Below are 27,651 nucleotides of genomic sequence, written 5' to 3' on the forward strand. Positions count from 1 at the left end.
TATCTGGCTCTGCAAACAATTGGCATGGGTCAGTTATACCCAGGCTTTAAAAAGATTTGGTTTTGAGGCCACAAAAAGTTTCCATTTTGCTTGTATCTATAATTTCATATGTTTTCAATCAGATTTCTTGGGATTGGTCAATTTCCTTCAGCTGACGGAGCTAAGCCTAATACTCTTTGTACTTCTCATAAACGAAACAAATCTAACTGTTTAAAATTTTCTCCAATCATGAAAAAGATGGACAGTCGTTGTGGACTAACCAAAGGAGCACTACCTATAAGTCTTATTGAGATCATTCTGTGTAACTGTTGCATGTTGTTTTGCTGAAAAAATAGTTAAAATACCATCAGAAAACATTTCTACTGACCTGTGTCTTCACAGATATTTTTTCCATCTGATTGTCTTACTGTTCTTTGTCTAACTTTAGGCTCCAAGACATCCATGTGTGACTCTCCTTTTTGACTATTTTCATTCCACATGATGATGATTTATACTCGGTTCAGCCAATATAAACCTGCACTGTAAAAAGAGGTCACTGAAAAAAAAAAGGTCTTCTCTGAGAGTTTATCTAGAAGTTTCCTTGTTGCTGTTTTTCTACTTTAACTCATACTTTCCAAGTATTTCCAGTCCTCTATTTTTAGGAGGAGGTTTTTCTATGAATCTCCTAATTATGGCATATTCAATAACATTAATCTGTTTTAGTTCACCATGATTGAAGTTTTCCACTAAGTTTCCTCATCTTAAACCTTATTCTGCCAATAGTTCATTAAAGTGCAATAGCTCTGGTTTTATATCTTGGACCGGAGGAATTGTGGGTTTGATCTAGTCTCTGTATTATTTATGAATGGACTGCTTCGGAGACATTAGTCAACATTTAAATTCTCAACGGTTTCCTTTACATAAATATGAGGAGCACTTTAGATGACCTGGTTGATATATGGGAAAATAACCATTTCTCAAGTAGAAACATCTCATTTTATAAGATTAGATGAGAGAGAGGGCTGATGAAGATAAATGGGAGGCAGAATTAACTATCATCCCTAATTTTCTGTGCATTTGTCCCTTTCATCTCTTTAAGGCAGAAATATTGCACTGTAAAAATGTTGGGTTTGCCCTCATTCCAGATAACCTCTCAGTTAGGTCAAAGTTCTGTCTAACTGGGATGGAAGAAGTCTTTGGGAGAGGCCTTAATAACAGAGCGGGAGCGCTCATACATCAGTCTTCCTCACCACACCAACCACCCTGGCTCCAAACACAGCCCCCAGACCATATAACAGCATATTAGTTGTTACAATATGCATAACAGTTCAAATTGAACATTTCTGATTTCTGGTTAAGCTTTGCCCTTCGAAGCTGCTCTTGTTTCTCATTCCTTTGTGCTCCTTAGGCTCTTTGCTCAATTCCTTTTCCTCATTCCCGAGCTCAGCTCTGATTCCCATATGTTGCTGTCACAGCAAAGTCGCACTAAAATCTGATAGGTTTATGGTTCTTAAGCTTGTGTCGCTGCCTGATTTTTATCTTCAGAAGCCAAATACAGCTGGATGAGGATGAAAGGCTGCTCCCATTTCACTTTCTGTGAACTTTGAATGTCTTAAATCCAATTGCAATTTTAATCCCTTTCACACTAGCGGTGGCAAACAGCTGCAAATAAAATAAAATAAAAACTTTCCAAATTAGGTGAGATCTTTTTTCACTTCCAAAGCAAAATCTAACAGAAATATTTTTAAAAGCTTAGTTGTTCACATTCCATTACTTTTAAGTCACTGAAGTGGAAACTTAAGATATAAAGTTGATATAAACAAATTAAATGAAACCTCACTTCCTCTTTCTCATACTTGTGTAATGTGTAATGAGAAGCTTAACCAAATATTTTCAAGAGCTGAGGCGTGACATTTGGGGATCATTTTGATTAATAAAAATTTTATTGCATTTTTAAAGCCTGAATGAAAAATATATCAGACTTAAATTACTTATCCCATTGTCTATCCATCTTTCTGTCCGTCCATTCAGAAATCGAAGTATTCTTGTTTACAGGTGCTGTTCCTGGCACAAATCAGGCACAGGAGTGAAATTCTGTTTCACTGTTAAACATACAGTATATTCTTACAGTCAGTTAAATTTACTTCACAGTCAGTTGGATAAAGTTGTATATTATTTGTATTTGTTTACATCTCATCACACTATCGAAACATATGGGGGACAGTGAGGTGGGTGAAGGATGTAGAAACTCAGTTAAAAGTTACCCAAATAAAAAAAGAGAAAAAAAATTTACAACCATGGAAAAAAAAGGTCTCTTTTCATCTGAGTATTTTTTGTCATCTGTGTCTATGATTCCAAAGAAAATTTCCCAAATTGCCTCCACTATATTATTACTCTATTGCCTTTATTAACACAACAGTCAGTACTTCCTTCAGTCCCTCTGTTCCCGCTTTTCCCATCACCAGCTCTAACTGCTGAGCTCTCATATTGCTGTTGCGCTCGACTTGTTCTGCCTTGCTGAACCCAGTGAGCTGCAACGCCTTTTCTCCTCTGTCTTTTGTTAACTTAGAAGCTTGAGGCTTCTGAAAGTCTGTCTGGACAAAAAAAGGAAAATTAGACTCACTTTGAGGCCAAAACTTCCTTTGATACCACATCATGTTAAGGAACCAACCATGTTAAGGAAACAACCAATATTTCACTTTTATTCCCACACAACAGTACACTTAGTGAAAAACCTGCAGCATCATTTGATAATAAATGAACGCTATGGAATAGAGTTTATTGAGCTCCAGTGTTGTTAAGTTTGCTCCCTTTAGTGCTGTGGATATCAGGAACCATAGCGCTTACCATAACTGAATCTGCAGCTTGTTATCCAGTTGTCAGGACGTCGGACGTCCATGGTGACAGGTGTAGAGGCCTGAAGCATAGCTTGTTAACACCAAGGACCACCGCAAAGTTGTTCCCACCCTGAGACAGAACGTGTGATCCAACATATTATCACCTAATTAGTTGGGCTCTCTGTTTGTCCCTGAGGAACATTGATTTTCACCATGTGCTACCATCTTACATGGCAGCACATGTAAGATTTATTTCACATTTTAAAGTATATTTGTTATTTTTACAATAACAATTTCTGGTTAAGAACAGTAAAGTGAAAAGAACATATAAGAATGCCATTCATTTTTTTTTACTAGTTTTTCAGTTGTAAGCAGGCATCTGTAATATATATTAGGCGCTGTGGGAGTCACCATAAAATAGGCTTTTACTATTTTTAAACTAAAACAAAATAAATTCACATTTTACACCATCTGATTTGATAGACTGTGTCAGTTAGATTTGGTAAATCATTATCTTAACTCTGGTTTAGGTGTCAACATTTCCAAATCTAAGCTAAAACAAAAGAGTAATTTTACTGGAGTCACTTCAGCATTTATGTGATATCCTGTTAGTTTTGCTTTCTCTCACTCTCTCGCAGCCTCAATGAACAGTACAGTGCCACATGTACTGAAAAAATGTATCTGCTAAATATCTTCAAACATTTCTGTGCTACCTCTGACCTCATTAAAAATGCCCAGTTTTCTTCCCACAGTAAAAACCTGCTCACAAAAGAGTTTTAAGCTGTCACCGTGATCTAATTTCTGATGGGTTAGATAGATTTTTGGGTCACTAACTGACCAGTCATGAATCAAATTGAAAATTGACTGATTATGTTCAAAAGCTAATTTCTCTATCCATCTCTGTTTTCATTTGTGGAACAAATGCAGAAATATTTATTCGTAGAGATTATGTCTTCAGAATAATTTTTATTTTTTTCTTCGTCATTGCACAAGCCTACATTTTCTGCATATGTTTGTCACTGAGATGGTGTGTGTGTTATTCATTGCACACAGCGATGCATACAAACACAATGGGATGTCACCTGTGTGTTTTATGTTAACTCTGAGAATCATTTGTAGTGCAGGCTGTTGTTTCTTTTCATGGTTGGCTTTTTAATTTGCAGGGAATCACCCATGACCTGCAGCATCACACACTGAAGCCCATTTTCAGCCTCCTGTAATGAAAAGCATAGCTCTGTCGTCAGTTGGTAATAAAGGAGCATTAGGCCCAAATGGCCTGCTGATAGGCTCCCTGTTGTACAATCAGTCCTTTGATCTGCATCAGCAAACCTACACCATCACCACATGTATTTATGGAGTATTTTTCATGTTTCTGCAACAACACATCAAATAAAATTCACTTTTTACTGTTTCATCTGGCAATCATTCAGACTATTTTTTTTTTACTTCTTCTGTCTTCAGGATCAGAGCTTCCCCAGGACCTCAGTGTACTTGCTGCCACCTCGTGGAACGCCACAGAAGGTAAAAAATAATAATAATAATCTTTTATACTAATGTGAACACATTTTTAAGAGTCACATGTTGATGATGTGAGCTCTAATCAAACTTTTAAGATAATATTCACTGAGGGCTTCAGAGCCTGTTTATTGTCCCACTGTGTCCTGCTGCACAGGATAATTGATGGAAAAGCTCGTTTGTCTACAGCTACAAATGAGGCATTGTTCAAATTTTCACTGAAAAACTTTTATAACTGTATTATGTGGATGTTATTATCAAACATAGAAAACCTGGTTATGTTTTTGTGCATTTTCATTACACTTTTTTTATTATTATTTTGGTACTCTATGCTTAATTATCTGGGAATGAGCTGTTTACAACCTTAGACTTTTTTGTCAACCTACATTTGTGTTTATCTACCTGCATTAATCCTTTGTAGAAATGCCTTCCACTTCACTTGCAGTCTCAAAACATTTGGGTTATGTTTCTATCTACTTTGCACATCTTGAGACTGAATTCTTGCTCATTCTGGTTTGTTCAGTCCCGGTTAGTTTATATGGGAAGAGTCTGTGAACAGCAATTTTGAGGTTTTCTCACAGATTCAGTTTGATTAAGGTCTGGACTTTGACTGGGCGATTTTAACTCATGAATAAGCTTTGATCTGACCAAGCAGTGTCCACAAACAATCTTTGAAGGCCGATATCTTGCATGCTGGAGATGCAACCCTTATTCTGCAATCCTGAATCAAGTAAAATAATCATTATCAGGCTTCTGGATTTGTTTAGTTTGTGTCTACTTTGTTTCATTTCATTTTCTTGTGTCAGTAAATGTCAATTAAGCAGGCTTTGTCCTGGTGTGGTGTCCTGTTGTGGTCTTTTAGCTCACTTTGCTAAAAGAACAAGGCAGGGAAGAGTTGTAAGATGTTAGGGTTGCCTTGGCCTACTTGTAGTTAGATCATCAAATTGTGGAAGTAAAAAATCTTTTTGTCCTAATCAGAATTCAGTTGAACTTGTGGTGTTGCCATTTTTAAAGGTTTGTGCAATGGATTTTCTGGAGTTTGAGATTTAGCCAGGCTCATTTATTGGACAAAAAAGAATTTAGCATGCTCATCTACTATCTATTGCCCTCATCTACTCTGATGAGGGCAAACCTCATCTATTGCCCTCATCTACTCTGATGAGGGCAATAATTGTACGGTAGACCACCTCGAGTCATGATCAGCCGGTTGTCATCCACAAATCAAATTTTTCTGCCAAGCAAAAATGCCCCTGCAGATGAATGCTACTTGATGACGAGGATGAAGCTGGAGAAATCTCAAAATTTCTAATGAACCTGTGTGAATCTCTGAAATATGCCTTTCATCTAGCTCAGAACTGGTGAAGATATCTGGACAGATGAACTGTCTATCAGACTCATTTCTCTGAGATCAATAACATTCCAAGCAAAAAAATTTTTGTGCGATGAAAATAAATTGTCATGTCTCCTGCAGCTTGTCAGGCTTTTTTCAGCACTTCCCATCAGAGGAAGCAGCTGTTGTTCTCCTGTCAGAGCTGAAGCGCTTACTGAGCCAAATCCACAACGTTTTCTGGATATTTTCACTAAACTGCTGCACAATGTAATCAGTCACAATCTGCTCCTCCCTTTGGTTTCTCCTTGAACTACTACGATCCGCCTAAATTCCCACGAAGAAACGCAGCCGTGGAAGACCCGGAGTATGAAACTTTGATGGATGTGACCTTTATTTTTTTATTTTTTGCTCTTTGTCTGGTTTAGTTTAATTCAACTCTTGCAAAGCCAACACTCCCACAACATCCTTCCCACGACGCGTACACAAAAAAAGCCATTTTCAAGCGGACAGGCATAAAGGCAAACGGTAGTTTCTGGATATGATTGAGCAGTTCAGCGAAGATAATGATTACTGAGAGCAATCAGGGATGTTTAGAACATCATAAATACAACCAGGAGAAGATCCAAACAAATCACAAAGCCTGCTCCATTTTTCCACAGCATAAAACATTTAAACCTGTAAAACAGTGCGTCAGCATTTTGAGCTTAGCATCAACATCTGTTTCTACTCTAATGAAGTGGTGATTGTAGTTTTTGGTTTGTCTGCAGGCAAATAAAGTTGTGTTTTACCAGCAAGGCACAACAATCAGATAGCGTTGTGATGTCGGTGTGTGCTAAATTAAATTTATTTAATTTAGTAAAAGTAATACTAGTCAGACATTGATTCATTACACACAAATATACTGTATTTCTAATGATTTTTTTCTGTTAACATAAGACAGCAAATTATAGTTTCTTGGAAGGTTTAAATGTTACATTAGACCAATATAAAAGGACTTTCAATGCAAAGTTTTAACTTGTTGCAGCTCATTTTAGTTTTCATACAATTTCCAATTTCAATTTGTAACATTTAGCAAGACTACTTGCAGTATGTGTGTAGTATGAATCAGTATGTGTGATCCTCAAAATAGAGAAAGTACAGATGACTCACTCTGATGTGCATTTTTAGACTAAACACAAACATTCCAAACTTGCTTTAAGCTCTAAACATTGGTTACTTGCATGGTTCATCATCTTATTCTTTCTAAAAAAAAAATTTCTTAAAAAAGATAAAAATGTTCAAAATTTGCAACAATATTGTATTTAGATTACAGGAAGAGATGAAAAGTGCATAACATTTTTGATTCACAGTAAACCCAAGACCTATGAAGACTGTGTCATATTTTCTGGCCATTTAATGCTGGATACCTTTACTTGCCCCTCACACCTCTGCCATTTTGCTTTTCACTCCCATAAACTTCTCTGTTTCTCATACTCCATCAGTCCTACACACTGGTGTGCTTGACTGTAGGCTACTTCTTCTGCTGGGCTGAACAGGCAGCCTGTTGATTAGTTTTAGCAGTAGTGCCACCTAGTGACCAGGGCTTGTTTATCATTCAAGCATGAATGAAAAAAATTCTTAGAAGTGCTCCTTACTCTCACATTTTATGCAACTTAAATATTTACATTTTTTTATCCACCAACAAACCTATCCGGAAACAAGTATTTTTGGTCATAATTTATAGTTGGAAGGGCCAGTTCTGGGACCCCTTACGCCTGGCACAGTGCTACAGTTCAGATTTCATATCGGCTGAGAATGTTTAGTGAGCCGTGGAGACTCTTAGGTTTCTGAGTCTTCCTGAAAGGATCCCTTGCTCAGCTTTTCTGTATGTGTGGTATTATGAACAGACCCGTTTGCTTGTAGAATACAGTTTCAGTGGTGAAACGAAGAGGTTGCTCTGATCATGTAAAGGTCTCTATCTCGCTGGTTGTGTTTACAGTTATGTGTCCGCACGTGAGCGTTTGATTGCACCAAAGTACAGCAAGGGGAAAATGTGTACCGATGACAGGGTAACATTTTAGCCGCCCGCCACATTAAAAGACAATCCTCAGCGAGGGTTTAAGTTTCAACATGCCCCCTGTGCCAAATACCACAACACTTACCACAAGACAGTTACATACAGAGGCTTAGTTACACAGACACATGTTCCTCCTCTACACCCCTCTTTTCTCTCCTTTTTCAATCTCATCTTGCTTTATTGTCAATAGTTATAACACCTAATGGAGTATGTAGACATACCACTCCAAAAATCATTTTCTTTTCCATCAACCCAACTAATGAAACACTATTAAAGTGAGTCACTGTTCTGACCCTCCTCTCCCCCTGCCTTCTAGCAAAATGTGTGTGTTCAGATGCAATACTAGGTTAACCAACGAGTGGGCAGGATTCAGTCCTCTAAATGTTGACTGTACATGTAAGCACAGATTCTCTGCAGACCTCCATGCCTTTTTGTTGATGGTTTGGCACTTGGATCACAGAGACCCAGGAGTAAGCTTGCACAGTTGAACAGTCATATACCCTCATCAAGATGAATGCGACACCCGTTACAGCTGACCTTTATCTGCACCCATCCATGTGTAGTTTTACTGCTATACATGGTGATGTTGTTTCCGTAAAGTATGACTACGGTGCAGCAGATGACTTGTTGGAACTTGTTTGATCGGAATTGCACTTTAGCTCAATTTTAGACACAACACAATACTTTTTCTTTGGTTTTCTATTGCCCCTTCTCCATTGGTATAGTATTAACTGGTTCTTTACCAGTCAGCTCTTCCAGGTAATTCCCATTTTTGTGGGATTACCTCAAGGGTGGTACAAGTTGGGTCAAACCAGGTATTGCGAGCAAGTGATTTGATTGGCAGCAGACTGCATTCGCTGTCTGACCCGTGGATTTACATCACTTGATAAGCAAGGTGGTATTTGTGGAAGGTGCAGCGTCAAGTCAGCTTCAACCCACAACAAACAAATATACAGAGAAATTTTGGAGAAACTGAACACCCAAGGGTACACACAAAAAAATGACATCATTGGAGATTCAATCACAGTTCTTACACACTTACAGCCCGCGTTGCTCACGTCCACGAAGTGAGGAACACACTTCCAGTGGAGACACACCCCAACTTGGCCAGAACCAAACCACACATTAACCAGCTGGACTGAGACTTGACAATGGAGACAAGGCTTATGAACTCACACTTACATCACCATTAACTCACTCCAAACTCCAAGCAGAAAGAGCCCAGGCTGGGATTCGAACCTAGAACCTTCATGCTACAAGTCAACTGCTCCACTGTGAAGCCATATAGAAAATTGCCTTAAATTATTGGCTGTCCTCTTCACACAGACACAAAAAGACACAAATTTCTGTATTATGTGAGAAATCAACATAATATTATGTTTTTACACACATAATTGCACACATGAATATTTAATATTCATGTGTGCAATAGACCAATATTCATTGCTCTATTTAATAATAGAGCAATTCAAGCAATATTAGTAAATAATCAAAACTACAGAAGATACCTTTAAAAAAAATACTGTAAAATGTAATAAAATTATACAATTTTGTTAAATTCCACATTTTTTCCCGCTGAGATAACTAAAATTACACACATATCACATCAGGAGATGAAACCTCTTACTCTTGTGCAACAAATCACATGCCAGCTACTTATTCTTGCACTGATCAGTACTAATAGTTTAACTCCACACTGAGGTAATTTTATCTTTTAAAGACATGAGTCTGCTAATGCAGTAAATTCAGTACACACGACACAGAAGATTAGAGGAAAACAATGTTATGTTATTTAGTGCAAGAAAAAATAGCCTAAAAAAACTATGACGCAGTCATGGCCGCTTATCTTAGATGAGCTTTTGAGGCATTTGAAATGGTAACATAATCAAAGAAGACAAATCAAATTAAAAAAGCAAACAAAGTTCAAATTAGCAAAGTGGCTGCATAAACATGCTGTGATAAAAAAGAAATGTCACAAATTAGCTGCATAAACTTCTGGATCCAATTTTCTTTTCTTCTCATTTTGCAATGTCAGATCAAATCTTAAAGAGCACCCAGGTTTTACATTGAGAGAACACATCAGAAACTCGGTCTAGATTCCTGCAGACTATCGTTTCTATTATGCTCTCTCCTTTTCACAAATAATTGAGATTTAGTTACTTTTCTGTCTGAAAATGTTTTTCAGTAGAGTTGAGGAGGAGTTGAAGTAAAAACATAAGGAGGATATAAACATTTTTTGTAGCAGAAAATAAATCACAATATTACAAGTGGTAATGGAGGAAAGACATGTTTTCCAGATGGTCTTATTTGGATATACTGAAGGATTTGGCCTCTATAATGAAGAGACTGAAATCTGCAAATATTGAAGACGTTCGTATATAATACAGTGACAAAGGAGGACAGATACAAAGTAAGTGAGAAGGGAGAGAACTGACACAAGTTTGCTGTTTTTGGTGGAGTTCTCCACACATTGTCAGACATTTGTCAAGTCTTGGGCTTAACAGAATGCAAGTCTTCCCCAGTGCTGCTGTCATCAACGACTCCTTGGTGCCCTTAATTTCTGACCGTGTAGTCATTTGTAGGATTTGGTCACATCAGCCACTTCAGCTCTCTTTGGTGGTACAACCCCTGCAGGGTTTTTTCCTTCTGTGGTTGCCCCTTCAGCTCTGTTGAGGATTTGTTTGGATTTAACCAGGATTTCTTTATGACTTATTTGGATTATTATAATTTAATATATTACTATTTTGTGTTGTAATTGTTATTTTGTATAGATTTAGTTAATATTCGGTTCAAAAGCGGACTATATTTGTCGACCTTTCATAGAAGGGTCCATGATTCTTCAGAAGTAGGAGAAGAAAACTTGATTGAGAGAAAAAAGAAGGGGAATTTTCTTTCTGAGAGGGATTTTCTGAGCTCCCACTCTCTGTCATCAATCATTACTATTATGATTTGTTCACCCTTTTTATTCTGTAAAGTTTATCTGAATTATTTATCTGCCTCCTCATCTTTGGATTAGTCAAAAATATGACAAATTCCTTCTCTTCCTGTTTGTATTGTCAGAAACATTCACTGATGGCTTTAAATCTGCAAATACTTGATATCGCCTCAAAAAATGCGTAAATATCTATCTATTTAAATAGTTCAAACAGTAAAATACACCTTAATATGCACAGTGGAAAGTGTCTTAGCACTACCTCAAAACTTAATAAAGAAACGGTCCCTTTTCTTAAAAAACAAAACTTGCTGAAAACTGATTCCATTTTATACATACGTTTACTTGCACAGTTCTGTCCATATTTTTCACAATGTAGAACTCATGGAGTTTGAAGAAATGTGTGGTCTTAGTCCAGGTTGACTTGCTGTTAAGTCCAGATTGCAGTCCAGTCTGAAAATTGCTGGTGTTGGGTGAAAAACAAGGAGAGCACAAAATATAAAAGAAGACATTGTCTGTAAACACATCCCTAATGGGAACTTTATTGAAGACAGGAAACTATGGTGGCCTTTGTTTGTTTTGTGGGTACAGAGGGTTCTTCAACCACTACTAGTGATGTAGATGTAAAAGTGCAATATTTTGCTTTGCCCTGTTTAAGTTCGAACAAACCTCCACAGTATATTTTCCTCGCCAACCTTTCTATTCACAAACACTCATGTTCATCCGACGAGTATTTGAGATTTCCCCTCCATGTGCTTCTTCTCCTCTGTTTGTCTTGGCCAGTTTGTGAAACCAGAAGCATTTCTGCATACCTAAGCTTGGGTTTTGGGGTTGAAGGAACTTTCCGGAGTTTTTTTATGACATTAAGACTAATGTTTTCCAGCACATTAAACTCTTAGGTGGCCTTCCAGGACACTTTTTTTCCTAACCACATTTAGGAAAGATATGGTGGAGATAATCTTGCATGCATTTTTCCCTGTTTTCAAATAGCATGCCATATATCAGTGTTAAACTCTAGGTTCTGGTAGATTTGGCACTTAAAATAGGTGTATAATTTATATAGCTGGTCGTAAAATATAAGTTGGTGCCCACAGAGCAAATTTGCTTGCTATTATCATCTCTCCTGTTCAGCCATTAAGAGTTGAGTTTAGTTTTATCTAATAGTTTTTAAAGCTATTGGGGTACATTTTAATGAAGTTCTCTTCAGGTGTTTTGGTAAGGTTTCCAAATTCAAATGCAATGTTTATGAATACCAAACAACTTTTAGGAAATTAAAAGGGGATTGTCAATTACAGTAATAGCTGCACAATTTTCACTGTAGTTTCAATGTGTGCAAAATCGCTATTGCTAAGGGCTGCTTGGATGCAATTTGTGGTCGGATATCATATTTCTCTGCATGCTAATAATATATCTGGAAAGTTGCATGGTCTCCAGCTGTCTTCAATGCCCACCACATGTGTATTTTTAGTACCTAAAATGCAACAGCTCACATAAAATGGTTGGGAAAGTGCATTGATGGAAAAGAAAGTCAAGAGTGATTAAAATGTGGGTTAATAAGAATATGTTTTTGTAGTATTCAGAAATATTGCAATTACACATTTACCTCTATTAATTACAGTCATCTGGCATATTATTGAATAGACTAAGAACAAACAGCATCTTATCGATTATTAGGTATTAAACATTGTCATTCTAGTTTCATTGTGTGCAATTAAAATGGACTGCTTGGATGCAATATTTGGTAGGTTTTTATATTTTAATTGCCAAGCATGCATATGCTGCATGGACATTGAATGCTCTCACTGCCCATACCTGATATAGGATTGAGTAACAGATGTGTCAAAGACATGGATAATGTAGGTTAATCACAAATGAAATCAACATCAGTTTTCATAAATAATAACTACATGTTTTTCTGGTTTTACGTAACACACTGGGGCAAATGTTTTTGCCCCAGTGGATGGTGGAGGTTTTTTGTTTTTTTATTTTTAATCTAAAGGACCGGACATTGTTTTGCATGGATTTGTAATGAGAGTTTTGATTTGTTGTGGAATAAGGCTGTGGCTATTTCTGGAAAACATTATAGTGTAACAAAAGGGTGATGTTAATTACTATGCGTCATAGTTGGTCCTGTTTTCTCCAGTGTACTTGACTGTCATATTCATATTCTATTCAGATTTAGGGGTTTTTAGTTGTTTTTTGAATGTCCAATTGGATGCCACCATTTGTCTACATGTTAGAATATCCATCCATTGTCTTCCGCTTATCTGGGGTCGGGTCGCGGGGATAGCAGCTTAAGACGGATAGAATGCTAGAATATCCAGAGTAATTTCAGAATAGCAACTTTCATTATCTTCTGTAAGTGTTCACAGTTTTGTGGCACCATATTGCCTCGTACTAAAAGCTGCGTAATGGCAAAGTAATCAGAGAAGCCCCAAGAAATGCAGCAAACTGCCACAAAACCTGGCTTAAGCCCAGATTGGTTCTGGCGGGGACCTCATACTTGTTTTAATGGGTTACATAAACACCTTTAGCCTTGTGGTTGGGCCAATGTCTTCTTTATGGTGTGGAATGTACGATGTCAGTTAGATGGCAACCACAACATTTATTTAAGGGTTTACTTACATTTTTAAATACTTAGCAGCTATGCTTATGGTTAGAGGGGTGAAGTTATTACACTACATGCACATGCTAAATGAGTGTAAACCAGAGTTTGCATTCCCATTTAATTCTTAAGCTGCAGACAAACAAAAATCTATTCCTAAAACATCATTATTGAACAAACAACATCTCCTTTGCAAAAACACTGTTGACCCGCTTTGTTAAATAATTATCATGCATGATATTAAAGGGAAACTTTTTTTTCTTTTATCTCATTTAAATTACATACTTTACTTATTGAAATATGCTGGGAGTAATTTTCTCCCAGATACAGTCAGATGTTTTTTCAACATTTTTGGGGGGGGATACCTTTGTGTCATCAGGGCCTGGAGCAATGCTAGGATAACTGCAACCAAACAAAACCAGATTAGATTCAAATGACCTAAATTGTTGGTCTTCATTGTAATATTTGTTGTTACTGATGCAAAGCAGAAAAGAGGCAGAGATCATGTGCAAATCATGGAGCAATAATCAGGTCAATTCTCCTGTAAAGAACCAGTTGCCTGTTGTGATTTTAATTATTAGGACAAATTTGTAAGAAGAGAATTTTTTTAAATTATTTTTCTGTGAACAAGTTCCTTCAATTACACATTAAGTTTGACACGGTTATGCTGAAATAACATGTCCTTACTTGAGCTAATTGTGAGCTATGTAACATAACATGGTGAAATATAATACAAGTATTTAACACTTGTAACTTGTTCATTCAAACCTGACTTTTGCTTTGTAACTTGTTCTAAATGGGTTTTTAGAAAGAGTGCTATAAAGATGTGGAATTTATTGAAAGAGCATAAAGAAAAGAAAAGTTGGCAAAATGCTAGTGTACAACCTAGCCACTTCTGAAAGCAACTCAAAACAGGCTCAAAACCTAAATGTTGTGGGTTCTTTAACTTCTCCAATAATTTATGTTCTTCTCTTTCATAAGCTTCAGCTTTAAGTAACTCACAACCTCAGCGTCTCTTACCGCCACGATGAAAAGTGAAATTAGGTGTCACAGCTAAGGTGACCACAGAACGATGTGCAAAACCAGCCTTGGGACTGAAATCAATCATTTGTTTTCCACCAATTTTTCAAACAGGTTTTATATATTTTCTAACTCTTCTGCTTTTATTTTATACCTACAGATAGAAATTGAAGCCAGTAATGTTGCTAAATATTACTACTTTGCCTCTTATCCTGTTATTTTGGTATCCTACTCATCCTGTCTGTCTTCTAGGGGCATTTATCCGTCTTGAAGCTCCCATGAACAACATAACAACGTCGCTGGGTCAAACAGCAGAGCTTATTTGCCGCGTCTCCGGGAACCCACAACCTGTCGTGCGTTGGCTGAAAAACGACGCCCCAGTGGTGCAGGAGCCAAGGCGGGTCTCCTACCGGTCCATGCCGTACGGATCACGCCTGCGAATCCGCAACCTGGACACCACAGACACAGGCTACTTCCAGTGCGTTGCAACCAACATGCATGGTACCGTTTCCACAACAGGAGTTCTGTTTGTCAAATTTGGTAAGAACATCTTAAGTGATCTTGTTGAGTGATTTACAAAAAAAAAAACTTTTGCCACACATATATCTTGGTACAATGACAAGGCTTTTCCTCTGCTCATCTTTTCCAAGCTCATCAGCAACACTTAAACCAGCTGATTCCTCTCTTAGTTGGCTGCTTGCATAGAGAAAATCTGGAAGCAATATTGTTTATCCTGTCATAAAAATCCCCTTGTCTTCTTTTCCAGATCCACTCCCTACACCTCTATCAGGAAGGCCAACGTAAGTTGCTTTTCTTCTGCGCATTTTTCTTTCCATCTGCCAGAGCATGCAGTGCAGACTACAGGGAATCTGAGACTTTTATAACTTAAAGTTATTTAAATTATAGACCTAAACCTGCTAAGAGATTCACACTAATTGTGGATTCTTAAATAATTATTTTTTTTAATAATGTTTCGCCTGTGTCTAAAGTAAAAACCACATAAATGAACAATACAAATATCACTGATTAAACAAAAAAAAAAAACAAAGGTCCACCAAAATATTTTATAAAGTTGTGTGATGTTCTGATTTTTCTGTTACTTTTGTTAATCATATGTTTTTAACAGGTTTTTTTCCCCCCCCAATGTTCAACTTTTATATTCACTGGTTTACAAATAAAGGCACAGCAGAAAAAATGAAAAGTTGCTAAGGTTAACAACTTTGCAAGAAAATGTAAATTGTCCTCCAGATATACTACATTAAAAAGATTGAAAACATTTGTACCGAAAACATTGGCAGTTTGTCAGGTTTTTCCCTAATTCCGTTTTAAAAGATGAAAATAAGAATCTTGATCCATATATTGCACATTTTGTTATAATTATAAATTGAAGGTTAGATGTTGGTTAAAATTGTTAAACACCAAATGAATATAACTCTATTTAAAAATATAATGTAAAAATACATATATTCAGTACACACACAAAGAAATAATTCAAATATTTACGTCTGTTAACTTTATGATTATAGCTTGCACCGAATTAAAGTCCAAATTCAGTTTCTCAGAAACCTTGAATATTGTGTAAGAGCAATAAAATAATGTGTAATGTAAAAAATTTATTCTGTAGCCATTGTGGCGTTTACTGTTATTGGGTAGACTGCTGACTTAAAAGTTGTCCAGACGTCATGGACACTCTCCAAAAGAAGAGACTGGATGTTCCATGTCCTTTATTCAAACAGATTAATTGAAAGTTAAGTGGAAGGAAACTGTGCGGTAGAAAATCCTGCAGGACATGACAGCCTTAGAGTAAAAATTCTATAGAAATTAAAAAATTAAAATGGCAAAAGACAACATACATTTTGATAAAGGACAGATGTAATATTAAAAACAAGCATGCTTGATGAAAAACTGACTAATGTAAAATGAATCTGATTTAAATGATGAAGAAAGTAGAATTGTGACTGTTTAACTGGGTTATTATCAGTGCAGTTGCTCCAGTAGCTACAGACACTCTGCAAGAACTAGAGAGATTATTCCAGATGACCCGAGTGCTCCAGCTGGCTCAACAGCTAAAAGCACTGCCAAAGGAAATTTGTTCGCCAGACAACGTTTGGCCTTAGGAAGGAGCAACACAATTTTACAATCAAGCCCACATTTTCCTGGAGGGCAGTAGGACGTCTCCAGCACAGGTCTGGTGTGATCTCCCTTCCCTGATTCTGAGGGGGGCGAAGGAACATTTTCAGACGGATTTCTGGTTCTTTGTAAAAGCAACATGTTGCATTCATCTAGTTGACTAAAAATGAAAGCATTTTGTTGTTTTTTTTCTTCTTCAGCTCTTTAAGCTCACATGGTTCAAATTTAAATGGTTACTGTTTACTCTCAGCTAACATTGGAATGTGGAATCAAGCAGACCAATGGATGCACACAAGTTGCAGCACAGATGCTGGTGCAAAAACACGATGTCCAGCTTCTAACCACAGACTGTCTTGATAATTGAGACCACTAGGCAAGACATAAACTAAAATATTAATATATATACAAAGTGCTATAGATGCTTCCTCCCTGAACTCTCACTAAATCTTTGCTCCCTCAAATGCACAAAATGGCAGAACGACCCTCATCTGTTTCTATGGTTTAGATTTTATTGCCTTAAATAGTAACCCAATTATCTACCAGCTGTTTCAGCGTACAGCAGAACCAGCCACAGCACTGATTGCTCAACATGAGCAGAACACAGAGGGGGTCTTCAGGGTGGTAAATGAAACCAAACCGAGAACATTTTTTTGGCCATAGAAACACTTTTGTCAGGATGAAAATTCATTTTGAGTCTGGAAGTTTTCTTTCGCTTTGTTTTGACATTTCCTCAGCTTTATTGAATAAAACACCACAAACTCTGTCTGTTGATTTGATTCTCAGAGGATCAAAGGACACAGCCTGGATGACTTTCCCCAGTGACATTATGCCGAGGCTCACTGCCATGTTCCACACAGCGTTCTGCACATCAAAACTGCAGCCGCTGATTGGATAACGCACATTTACCACCCCCTTTCTGAGATAAATGAATACACAATCATCTAGAGTCATAAACAAGTCCTTCTATGTATGCTTTAGCTATTGTGTTATTTGTTTTTAATTTTAACGCCATTGTGCCTTTCTTTGAGATAGATTGAGGCATTTACCTTTTTATGCAGTCTAAATAAACTAAAATGAAGCTTACAGGAGAAAAATAGAGGCGTCTGATTTCAGTTTCATATAGCTCTTTGATTATTAAATATGTTTCCAGGTTTACTTACTGAATTTTCCAAGCCTTTAAATCTGCAAAAAGTCCATCCTTTACTATAAGCAGGCTGTCTCATATTCACGGATTCTCCTTCACAGACTTTTTCGGTACCACATATCTAAGATTTTCAGAAGAAAATAAAGCTTGGAAAGCTGAAATACCTAGCTTCTGATGTTCTGCTTGGCATGCCATTGGCTGGCATTGCCAAAGCAACCAATCCAGGAGTGCCATTAATTTTTCTTGGTGTAGACTGGTTGTATCTCCAAGAGAGGACATAAGGAAGATCAGATGTTAGCTCCTGCAGTTGTGACTAAAACTGTTTGCACTGTGCTTCTTAATGCTTATTAAGTTGTATTTGGTGTTTATCTATTGAAATAGGAGGTTATAGGCATCTTCAGATGGTGTATCAAATATACACAGATTTTATTTGATGGGTGGCTGTGATCTCTATAAGGCTCTGCATAGTCGGGCCAAAGTGGCAAAATCAGTTATCATTGTCACAATTGCAGGACGAAAATCACATCATTTTGTTCTCGACCTCATGTCCGCCCCCTCCTGTTGTAACACCACCACCATCATTATATCCTCCTCCGACGAACTTTTGAACTCGTAATAGTCGTTTTTCTCTGCCATAATCGCTGTGCTTACTATCTTGTGGACCGTGAAGACAGAGTGCAAAAACAAATATCTCGTAACCACGTAACCAAACATCAGTTAGACTTTGGTCCAACCATGCTGGGCCTTGAATACTGGGGGTCTGCTGTACTACAAAATCAAACCTTGGTTGTCTTTTCAGACTTTCACTGCCTTCTTCTTGCATCTGCTGCAAAGGGGCAGAGATGCTAGATTTAAGGGACAATAACACATTGAACAAGACCCATTATATACAGATGTCCCTCTTTACCAAAAAAATGGGAGAAAATGAACATTTCCTGGTTTATTTCCTGCTTGCCCTGACATGTTTAATGTGTTGCAGTCAAGCAAAAACCACTGTGCGCTGGTAAGTCATTACAGTCATTACAGACTTCATTTAAACAGACAGCGGCCTGTTTGCACAGCGGCAGAACAACAGCGATATTGTGCTGATTGTCGCTGCTGCTCATCGTTAGTGTCACGGCCGACTTATTAGCCGTAGAGTCAAGGTGGCAGCCGTCACGGAGATGAGGTCAGCTAATGATGACAAGGGACGACCTGTGCCTGCTTTTTAATACCACAGCTGTTCAAGCATCAAAACTTCCAACATCTGGTGCTGAACCTTGGGATTAATAAGTTTACACATTTACCTTTCACCCCTTAAAAAATTTAATTTTTTACTTCCAAATAGTAAACATAGTGACTAACATTTTCTCGGTTTCTACTATCAACAAATGTTCTTCACAAATTTGGGGGGAAACTTTTTACACCACCCACTGTGTTGAACCTGAGCACAAGGCGAAATTCAGGTACTGTGTTGTCTTTGCCATGATCCGTGCTCTGATTTCCATCCCCTCCACACTGGGCTAGAGTATACACTCTGTGGTGAGCAGGACATCACAGTTGTGTGTGTGTGGGTGTTTGTCTCTAACCTGAAACGTGGGGTTTCAAGGTTAGCCACAGGCAAACTGACAGCTCAGAGGTTAGAGCTCAGAGTCCAGGCAGTGTAGCTTCCTTAAAGTCACGGAGGGAAGCGAATTAAAGCAGATCTTAGTTACAGGAATAACAAGGTTTCTACACAGTTTCTACACTTCTACACAGTCTAGTAAAGTATGGAATTTCAGTGCATTATGAGTCTGAATAAGCATGAGATAAAGAAAACAGAGTATGGACAAGTATTTGTTATTGCCAACCTTTTTTCCTATTCATTTTCTAAAAGTGCCATCCATTCATTATCTTCCCCTTATTTATAAATGAGTTTATAGTTCTAAACCCTAAAATTTGAGTCTGGAAATGTTTGCAGGAAGCATGCCGCTAACACTAGCATCATTTTCATAGTATAAGAAAGTTGAGTGAAAATACCAATGTAGCCAAGCATTAGTATAAACATTTAAAAAGTAATCTAAAGCAATCTAATTGTATTTATGGAAAACAGAAAAGCAGCGACTATTTCTACAGCCACTGGAATAAAATGTTGATTTCTGTCAGTTGTAATAATGTTATAACATATATTGCTAATATGATACATAAGCAAGAATTTAGAATAAATACCAGCAAATATTAGAATTGTTTGCAAGAAAATATTCTTATTGGACAGAAATATATTCCTTTGAGCTTTTTGCATGTGAATAAGTTAGGTAGACAGCTTGCAGTCAATAACTATCATGCTTTTAGTGTGCCAATTTAATTTCAAAGGAAGATATCAATATTTTTATGAAATATTTCCAAAATGCAGTGGACCCTCAGCTATTTGTGTTTCAGTATTCACAGAAACTTTGCCTATTCACAGATTTCTTTTAGACCATATCTAAAATATTGTAAAGTTTGCAAAGCAGCCAATCCAGAAGCACTATTCAGTTTTTTTTGCCACTGATTTGTTGAACCCCCAAGAGAGATCAGGAAGGCTGTTAGCTTTTGTGGTAGTGCCACCATTATGGTTTCAACCATTATTTGGTGTTTAAGCTATTCAAATAGTTTAAATATTTTGTTATTTTTCGGGATTGTCGCCATTGGAAGTGATTAAAAATACATTTCAACTGTGTAGAGATTCTTGTAGAGGTGTAATTATAAATTCTTTCAATCTAAATTTGGATGCATTTGTTCTATATCTGTCCAGAGTTCTGTCCTAAGTTAAAAAGAAACAATTTATTAATGCAAAACATGGAGAATGAGAAGCAAATACTGAAGTCAGATACAGATGTGTCAAGTATCTTTTAGTTCGAGCTGAATAATTAGATATAGAAGGCATGTGGCCTTTACGAGATCTGTTGATTTCCACTGTCTCGCCATTTCTTATTGTTCCGTGATTTGAAAAGGGCAAACTTTGATCACTTTAAAACCAAAACATTCCAGTGAAGTCAAGATTTAATTCAGGAAAATTGTTTGGGTTTCTGGGAAGTGTTTGTCACAAACCAGCTTAATATGTGTCTCAAAAATAGAAATGACACCTAAAAAAAGCTTAAACAAAGTTAAGTAAATACTGTAGCTGCTTAATTTAGGAAGATTAGTGAAGGCTTTTGGAAGAAGTTCAAGCTAAAACTGCAAACAAGCGGGTGAATTTAAGTGTAGACACAAAGATGTCAGGGATAAAGCTGATTAAATTGATGAAACAGATTTCATTTGTGAATAGTTTTGCTCTTTTACTTTGCTTAATACTGTAACATCTGAACCAAACAAACAAGGAGCAACAGGAGAGACACCCATCAGAAATTTGCTGTACAACGCTGTCAAAACTCAGCAGACTTTACCAAACATTAAAATCTAGTGCTTAATGAGATTTACTCACAGGCATAGCCCTCCAGACCTGTTTTCTTCATCAACCAGCAGTGATCGACTTCCCATTTTACATATCTTCAGATAGTCAATACCTGATATTCAAGTGAAAAATCAATATTTGTAGAGAACCAGACCAACTCTTTTTTTCCTGACTATGCATTAGAAAAGTCTTCATATGTCTTTAGATATTTTCCATTATGTCACTATACAACCACAACCTCTAAAGTATTTTATTGGATTTTTATATGATTGACCAACATAAAGTAGCAGGTAATTGGGAAATGGAAAAAACCTGTTTTTGTTTTTTTTTTACTCTTTAGAAGCAAAACCCTCATAAGTGTGGTGTCTATTTGTACTCCATACACTGAGCTTAATTTTAAATAAATCCCTTTTGGTCTTTTATACAGCTATATCTAATGGTGACTAAAATGATGTCTTATCCCAGATTGTTGTTTTTAGAAAAAAAAATGTAAATTCTAATTCAGCAGTTAAGTAGTAAAGGATGTTTTATTCACACTGAACTCTGTGGTCATTGAATGATTTCTGCAATTCTGCTGGGTAACATCTCAAAGGACCAGTGTACTTGATAAACCACAGCAGAGGAGTTGTTGTTTTTTGTTCTTCAATGACAATGGATGACATTAATCCTTGTTGCACCTTAGATAAAAACCCCATAATCTCATTTTTTATTCGGTTTATATCAACAGTATTTTTTCCTTTCGCCTAACTTTTGCCTTGTGGAAGTTTATTTACAATTGCAGATCTGGGTAGAAGAAAATCTTGCTTACTGCTTATCAGTCTCTCCCAACTTACTATATCATTCTTTTTTTCTACATTTGCAGAAAATGATGGTTGTGAATGATACATTGAGGGTAAAACGAAGAAAAGAAAAAGTCTTTTTAGAGTATGAGGATGGTGTCATCAGTGCTGCATGTTTCACTTTTATTCTTGGGTCTATGGCAATCAGATGTGATTATCAGTGTTAGCTGACGAGAGGTTTAAAGTTTAAAGCTCACATCAGAGGCAGCTAATAACTACTGAAATGGTTCTTTATCATTGATATCTATATTTTGTTTATTTATGTGCTTCAGAAGCACATAAATAAATGTCTAGGTGGAATGTTATAATGTCTTGAACTGTAAAAGGTTTTGATACTGTATCATACCTTGTATTCCAATATTTAATTACATATACAAACATTCTGTATGGCTGGTATAAAAAAAGCTTTATCCCGATTCTAATACAGTCCAAGTTTAGGAGGCTTTGGTTGATTCTAATATAATAAAAGCAGATTTGAGATAAAGAATTTCACAAGATTATATAATATATTCGGTTCACAAGACGTTTAACAGGACAAAATAATCTGTATTAAGACAAAAAATGAAAATGCGACGAAGGCTATAAATTTTTAACTTTTCGCAAACTCTCGAAAGTCACTCTTTTCCAAAAAAAAACCATTTCCAAAAACTAAACAGTAAACATGTTGGTAAAGCTGCTGAAAAATAAGTAATGCAAACAATAAAGACCTTTACTTGCTTATTGTTAGTTGTATTGTAATGTTTAGGATCTTTTGTCTCATTTAAAGGAAAAGGAAAAACTCACCTCCACCAAAGTGCTTGTGATATTAATGCTGGGTTGTAGTTTTCAAGTTCTCTGTATTGTGGTTGTCCCAATTAGTTCCACTTCTAAATAAATAAACGGACAGTGGCAGTTTTATAGACATTTAAAGTCATAAGGAATTTTTTTTTTTTCTGTTTCATTTCTGCTGCTCAGCAGGTCCAACTTTATTAATTTGTATTTCTCAATAAATGTTTACTTTCTGGATATAGAAGTTCCTAATCTGACAGTAGCCATAAACAAAGTTTATGCTGCACGGCTGCTGATCCCGGAGTCCCTGTCTGTGTTTATAATATAGGGGTTTTCTTGCCGTCTGAAAAGATTAATACCACTACACCCAGGTTGTCGAGGCTGTTTAAATTTCTCAAAACTTTCCCCACCACGTTTCTCTCAACACCAGCTTGAAAAAAGAGCAATTACAAAAATAGCTGCTTTGCTTTTTTTCCGTTTTTCCCTCCGCTGTGCCTCTTCTTCCTCTCCAGTCCACCCTATTCTGAAGAGTAAAGACTGGGCAGGTTTAACAAGGAACAGATTCTCTGTGATCTGTTTTTACTGCATTCTTTTTGTCTCGGCTTCTTGCTCATCCTGAACCTTCTTTTATATTGCTTCTATATTTCCTGTTTTTAACATACAGCTGCCTGACTTTGATGGGATTTGCACTCTGTTCTTTTCTTAGGCAGTTCCTTAAACTTCATTGGAGTTTGTCAAGCTGCTGTCAATTAAAGTTTGTGTAATTCTAAGTTGGCTTATATGTAGTTCAAACGGTTTTAAGAGCCATTTTAGTTCATTTTGGATAAGTAGATGTGTCCAAATTTGTTTGCTAGTGTTTGTCTTTGCAATCCAGTAAGACTTTTTGATATACCTTTTTTCAATTTACAATAAAATGTTCAGTTGAGATTTTGCTTCTGTGTAACTTGAACACTTGGAGCGATTACTCCAATCAGGTGTGTTTAACTTTGATATAATATAAACACATAGTATAATTCCTCCTCATGGTGTGGATCGTGTGAATAGGCCCGGCATGTCTGCATGCGACTGTTGGGGAAGAAAACAGCCAACATGCCGCAGATGGCGCTGTAATTAGCCAGCTGTCAGCACAGTGTATTAAATCGACCTTGGAGCACATACAGTATGTGCAGCTCACTGACGATCCAATTATGCAGTCAGAGATTCAAGAAGTTTTAAAGACAAAAAGAGAGAGCAGCTTGGCTTTTCATGGACAGGACTGTAGCCGGTATGTCTTCACCTTCTACAGTTTTGGAGTTGACTGACAAATTGCCTTAAGGAAGTCGTTTCTCAAATGTGTGATGATTTTAAAATGTCAGGGGAAGTTGATCTTTAAGCTTTATCAGCCTTGTCTGAGGATATTTCACCTATGTGTGTAGCAATCAGAATATCATAGATGATTAATTCCTGAATACTGCAGTTCTTGTAGCTATAGTGTCTGCAATTAACTAATGATTTATTAAGACTGGTAATTGGACAATAATGAAGTCATCTGGGTTTGTTTTGAAATTGCAGGGTGACAAAGAGATGCCATCGAAGAGCTTTTTAGCTAATTATCTAAAGTCTACAATTAGACTTTGCTCTGATTGGGGCCATCCCTTAAGATTCCCAGCTGAAGCTTACCAAAATTAACATCTAACCACAAAGAAATATTTAACCAAAAGTTAATAGCAGAGGTTTCTCTTCGTATTAAGTGTTGATTACACATTCCTTTCAAATTTATTGACCCCAGAGGCACTTTTATATCAAACACATTTTCTTAAATTTCTTCTCATCCCTTGCAGTGGTTTTTGTAATGACATTCTTTGTTTCCACCACTCCTCACTATACAACCAGCTATCTTCTTAATATAGTTTATGTATTTTTTTTAATTACAGAAATTGTTTCACCAACTCTGTTGGTTTATATGTAGTTTTAAGAGCCATTTAATGGTTTTAAGAGCCATTTTAGTTCATTTTGGTTAAGTAGATGTGTCCAAATTTCTTTGCTAGTGTTTATATCTTTGCAATCCAGTAAGACTTTTTTATATACCTTTTTTCAATTTACAATTAATTAGGGGTTCTCTTCTAAAAGAAAAAGCTGCAACAGCTTCAACAACCATTCCCCTTGCAACCATATTCAGGAACCGTCTGGTGAAAAGGCCAAGCCTTACCAACATCAGGGGGCTGCCTAAATAATTCTTCAGTCAAAAGAAATGGAGATTAGCTCTTACGAAATCTCAAGCTTAAAGCTAACTACATTTATCCAAGCTTGGAAGGAGAGTTCTGCATTTTCAAAGAGTACAAATTTCCAAAGTTTCTTTGGTATTCTTGTAAATACTACTTTCTAAAGTTTTACACTAGCTACTATTATGTTAGATGTCTATAGTTATTTACGCTGTAGACCACTGTGGTCTGCTTTCAGTTGCAATATTTGTTTTTAGGTGAAGCAGGTGCGTCTAAACAGAATGTATTAAGCATGTTCCTGTGTCACATTTCCCAGCTTCGTCAATTCCTACTCCCATTTGTAGCCTTGTATTGCACTTTTACCTTTTATGTCATCCATTTGCAACCTTAAAACAAACCATTCGATGCACTTTGTAGTTGAAACATTTATGATTATTACTCACTAATGAATGGATACACAATCGATAAACGCGTTTGTGTGAAATTATCTGTTTTCATGTGAAAACGGAGAGAGGTTTGTGTGAAATGAAAACAACCTGGAGCAAAAAGACTGGAGTGATTCTTCTCTAAAATGAGGTTAAGATATTTATCTACTGCAGGAAAATGTCTAACTCCTCTTAACATCACAAAACTATGAAGGCATAACACAGCAGCACTTCCCGCACAAGAAGTAAGGAACAGAAGATTTGATCAAATATCATAATAAGTTTCTTTTTTACAACATAAGAATGATGTGCGTATACTGCAACATGAATAAGGATATGCATCAACTGGTTAGCCCACCAACACCCAGACAGGAAAAGACACATCATGGCTCTATTCATCCGTAAGGAAACCCACATCTAAAGCATACCGAGTGACGGATCTTGTTTCTTTAATCATACAAGACATTTAAAAGCAATTGGCTGTAGTATTCTCAGAAGACACTGAAAAAGTAGTCCCACTATTCCCGGAAGACAACTTACCCAGCTTTTTACACTGTTTTTATCTGTGTAAAATCTGAGATGAGGCACAAAAGTGTCCTTCAGCCTGAGATAGATGCAGTTGTAATCCAAGTCCACCTTTTAAAACCCAATGTCTTGACCCACTCAGCAACCCTTCAGCCCACTGCATAGAGTAAGTGCTGTTTTTGGTCACAATAGGCTCTTAACTCAAACCTAGAAGTTGTGTGTGGCGTATTGAGAAACTCTGGATTTCGGTTTCACTCCCGCTCACCTCAGAGCCAGTGTCAACACCACTGTGGTTCTCAGATGTTGGCCGGGACAGATGATGATTTGCTTCGCGCCACAAGTGCTGCAGCCATTCAGGCTGAGGGGGGATGACAGGCCCACTCAGTTTCTGAAAGTATTCCTCTGCTACATACTGACCCACTCTAACAGCACTTTGTGAGACTTATACGAGGGCTGAGTTCTCCAATTCTTATGTCATTTTTAAAAAATATGTTTAACTCGCACTACAGTGATGAAACAAATTCAGTAATTAAGATTTCTGAGTGGAAATTATTTAAGTTTAACAATTAAGGAACACATAAATAAATTTAAGCTTCAACCAATTTCTAAAGGTTTTTAAAATGTTATTTAAAAAAGTAAATTACTTAATTATGTTCAGTTTTAAGTATTCTAAGCTTAATGTACCCCACTAGAACAACTATTTGGTAATGCTTTACAGGAAATATTTTTATGAAACCATCTGACTTGTCCTTTGGGCTACAAATTAAAACATAAGTAATTTTTTTAAGACATCAAATATTACTGAAATAATCATAAATATTTTCTATCTCTTCTAACAAGGTAGGGATTAAACTTTTTCTCAGACAACTGTAACTAAGATGTGCTATTCACTGCCAACAACTGCCAGTACAAAGCTCAAACTTGTTAGCAGGTTAGCATTAGTGCTATGTTTCACTGGCTTAAGCTAGACTTAAATTTCTGGTAAATTATGACATATGAAAATTGATTAGTCGTGTTTTCCTTAGTACTTTGCTTCCAAAATAAAATTATTGTAGATGAGTAAATTATGCTTATCTGAATGTCTTTAGTTTTTGTTTAGTAATTGAGTAGAATGAGAAGAAGTTAAATACTTTCAAATGATATTACCTCTATAATACAGCAAGATATGTGTGCTAAACTCTGGAGAAGTCTAGAAATCATCAGTTGTGACACTAGACTCTTATGTTAGTATGTTTAAGTATCTGAGTAGCTTAGTTTCTTATACAAATTGATATATCTGATAAAAATATGAATAATTTTAGTATCTAATATTTATTGCCCGACTAAACTTCTTAAATTGTATCAAGTTTTCCAATGATGACTTTGATCTTCCAGATTGCCTTTGCTGTTATCAATCAATCCTGAACAATAATTAATGTCAAAACAGTATTTTGGCAAAATGCTATATAACCTATTCTGAGAGGTGGAGACACCCTACTGGCACAGTTTCACCCCTGTGTGTTTTACTTTGCACATCCGGAGCAGACTGCACCGTCTCACCACAGGCCCTTACACATGAATCACAGAGTTAGCGAACTTTGCACACAGTCACTCTTACAAACCCATTCCCTCACACATGTTTGGTTAAATCCTCTGTGGGACTTAATTGCCGGCTTGTTGTGGATTCTTTTTAGGGTGGCGCTGATTGATTGGAGATTGGGGCCGTAATATAGCTCATCGGGGACAGGCCCTTTGACATGGCCTGGTCCCAGGGCACTGGCACTGTTTGAAACCAGAGATCCCAATACACCCCCTCTTCCAACTCAACTCCCTGTGAGCTCAGTTGCCCTCATGCTAAATGCTGCTTACATCACACACATGCAAACTCTTGGGGACTATCTTGATGTGTAGACTGCTTTAACTATTTTACCAATTTACATTAGTAGTTGTTACGAAGACGTTAAGTCCGTCTGCG

General features: G+C 36.8%; 1 protein-coding gene across 1 annotated transcript in view; it reads left to right on the forward strand.

Moving 5' to 3' along the window:
• Positions 1–27,651, forward strand: part of ror1 (receptor tyrosine kinase-like orphan receptor 1) — a 153,353-nt gene that overhangs the window by 97,469 nt on the left and 28,233 nt on the right. The window contains exons 2-4 of the mRNA XM_032572877.1: positions 4,278–4,337; positions 14,527–14,814; positions 15,041–15,074. Of these exons, the coding sequence (XP_032428768.1) occupies positions 4,278–4,337; positions 14,527–14,814; positions 15,041–15,074 (382 nt within the window). The remainder of the gene's footprint in view (positions 1–4,277; positions 4,338–14,526; positions 14,815–15,040; positions 15,075–27,651) is intronic.

The sequence above is a fragment of the Xiphophorus hellerii genome, chromosome 9 (assembly GCF_003331165.1).
Source record: "Xiphophorus hellerii strain 12219 chromosome 9, Xiphophorus_hellerii-4.1, whole genome shotgun sequence".
NCBI classification, from domain to species: Eukaryota; Metazoa; Chordata; class Actinopteri; order Cyprinodontiformes; family Poeciliidae; genus Xiphophorus; species Xiphophorus hellerii.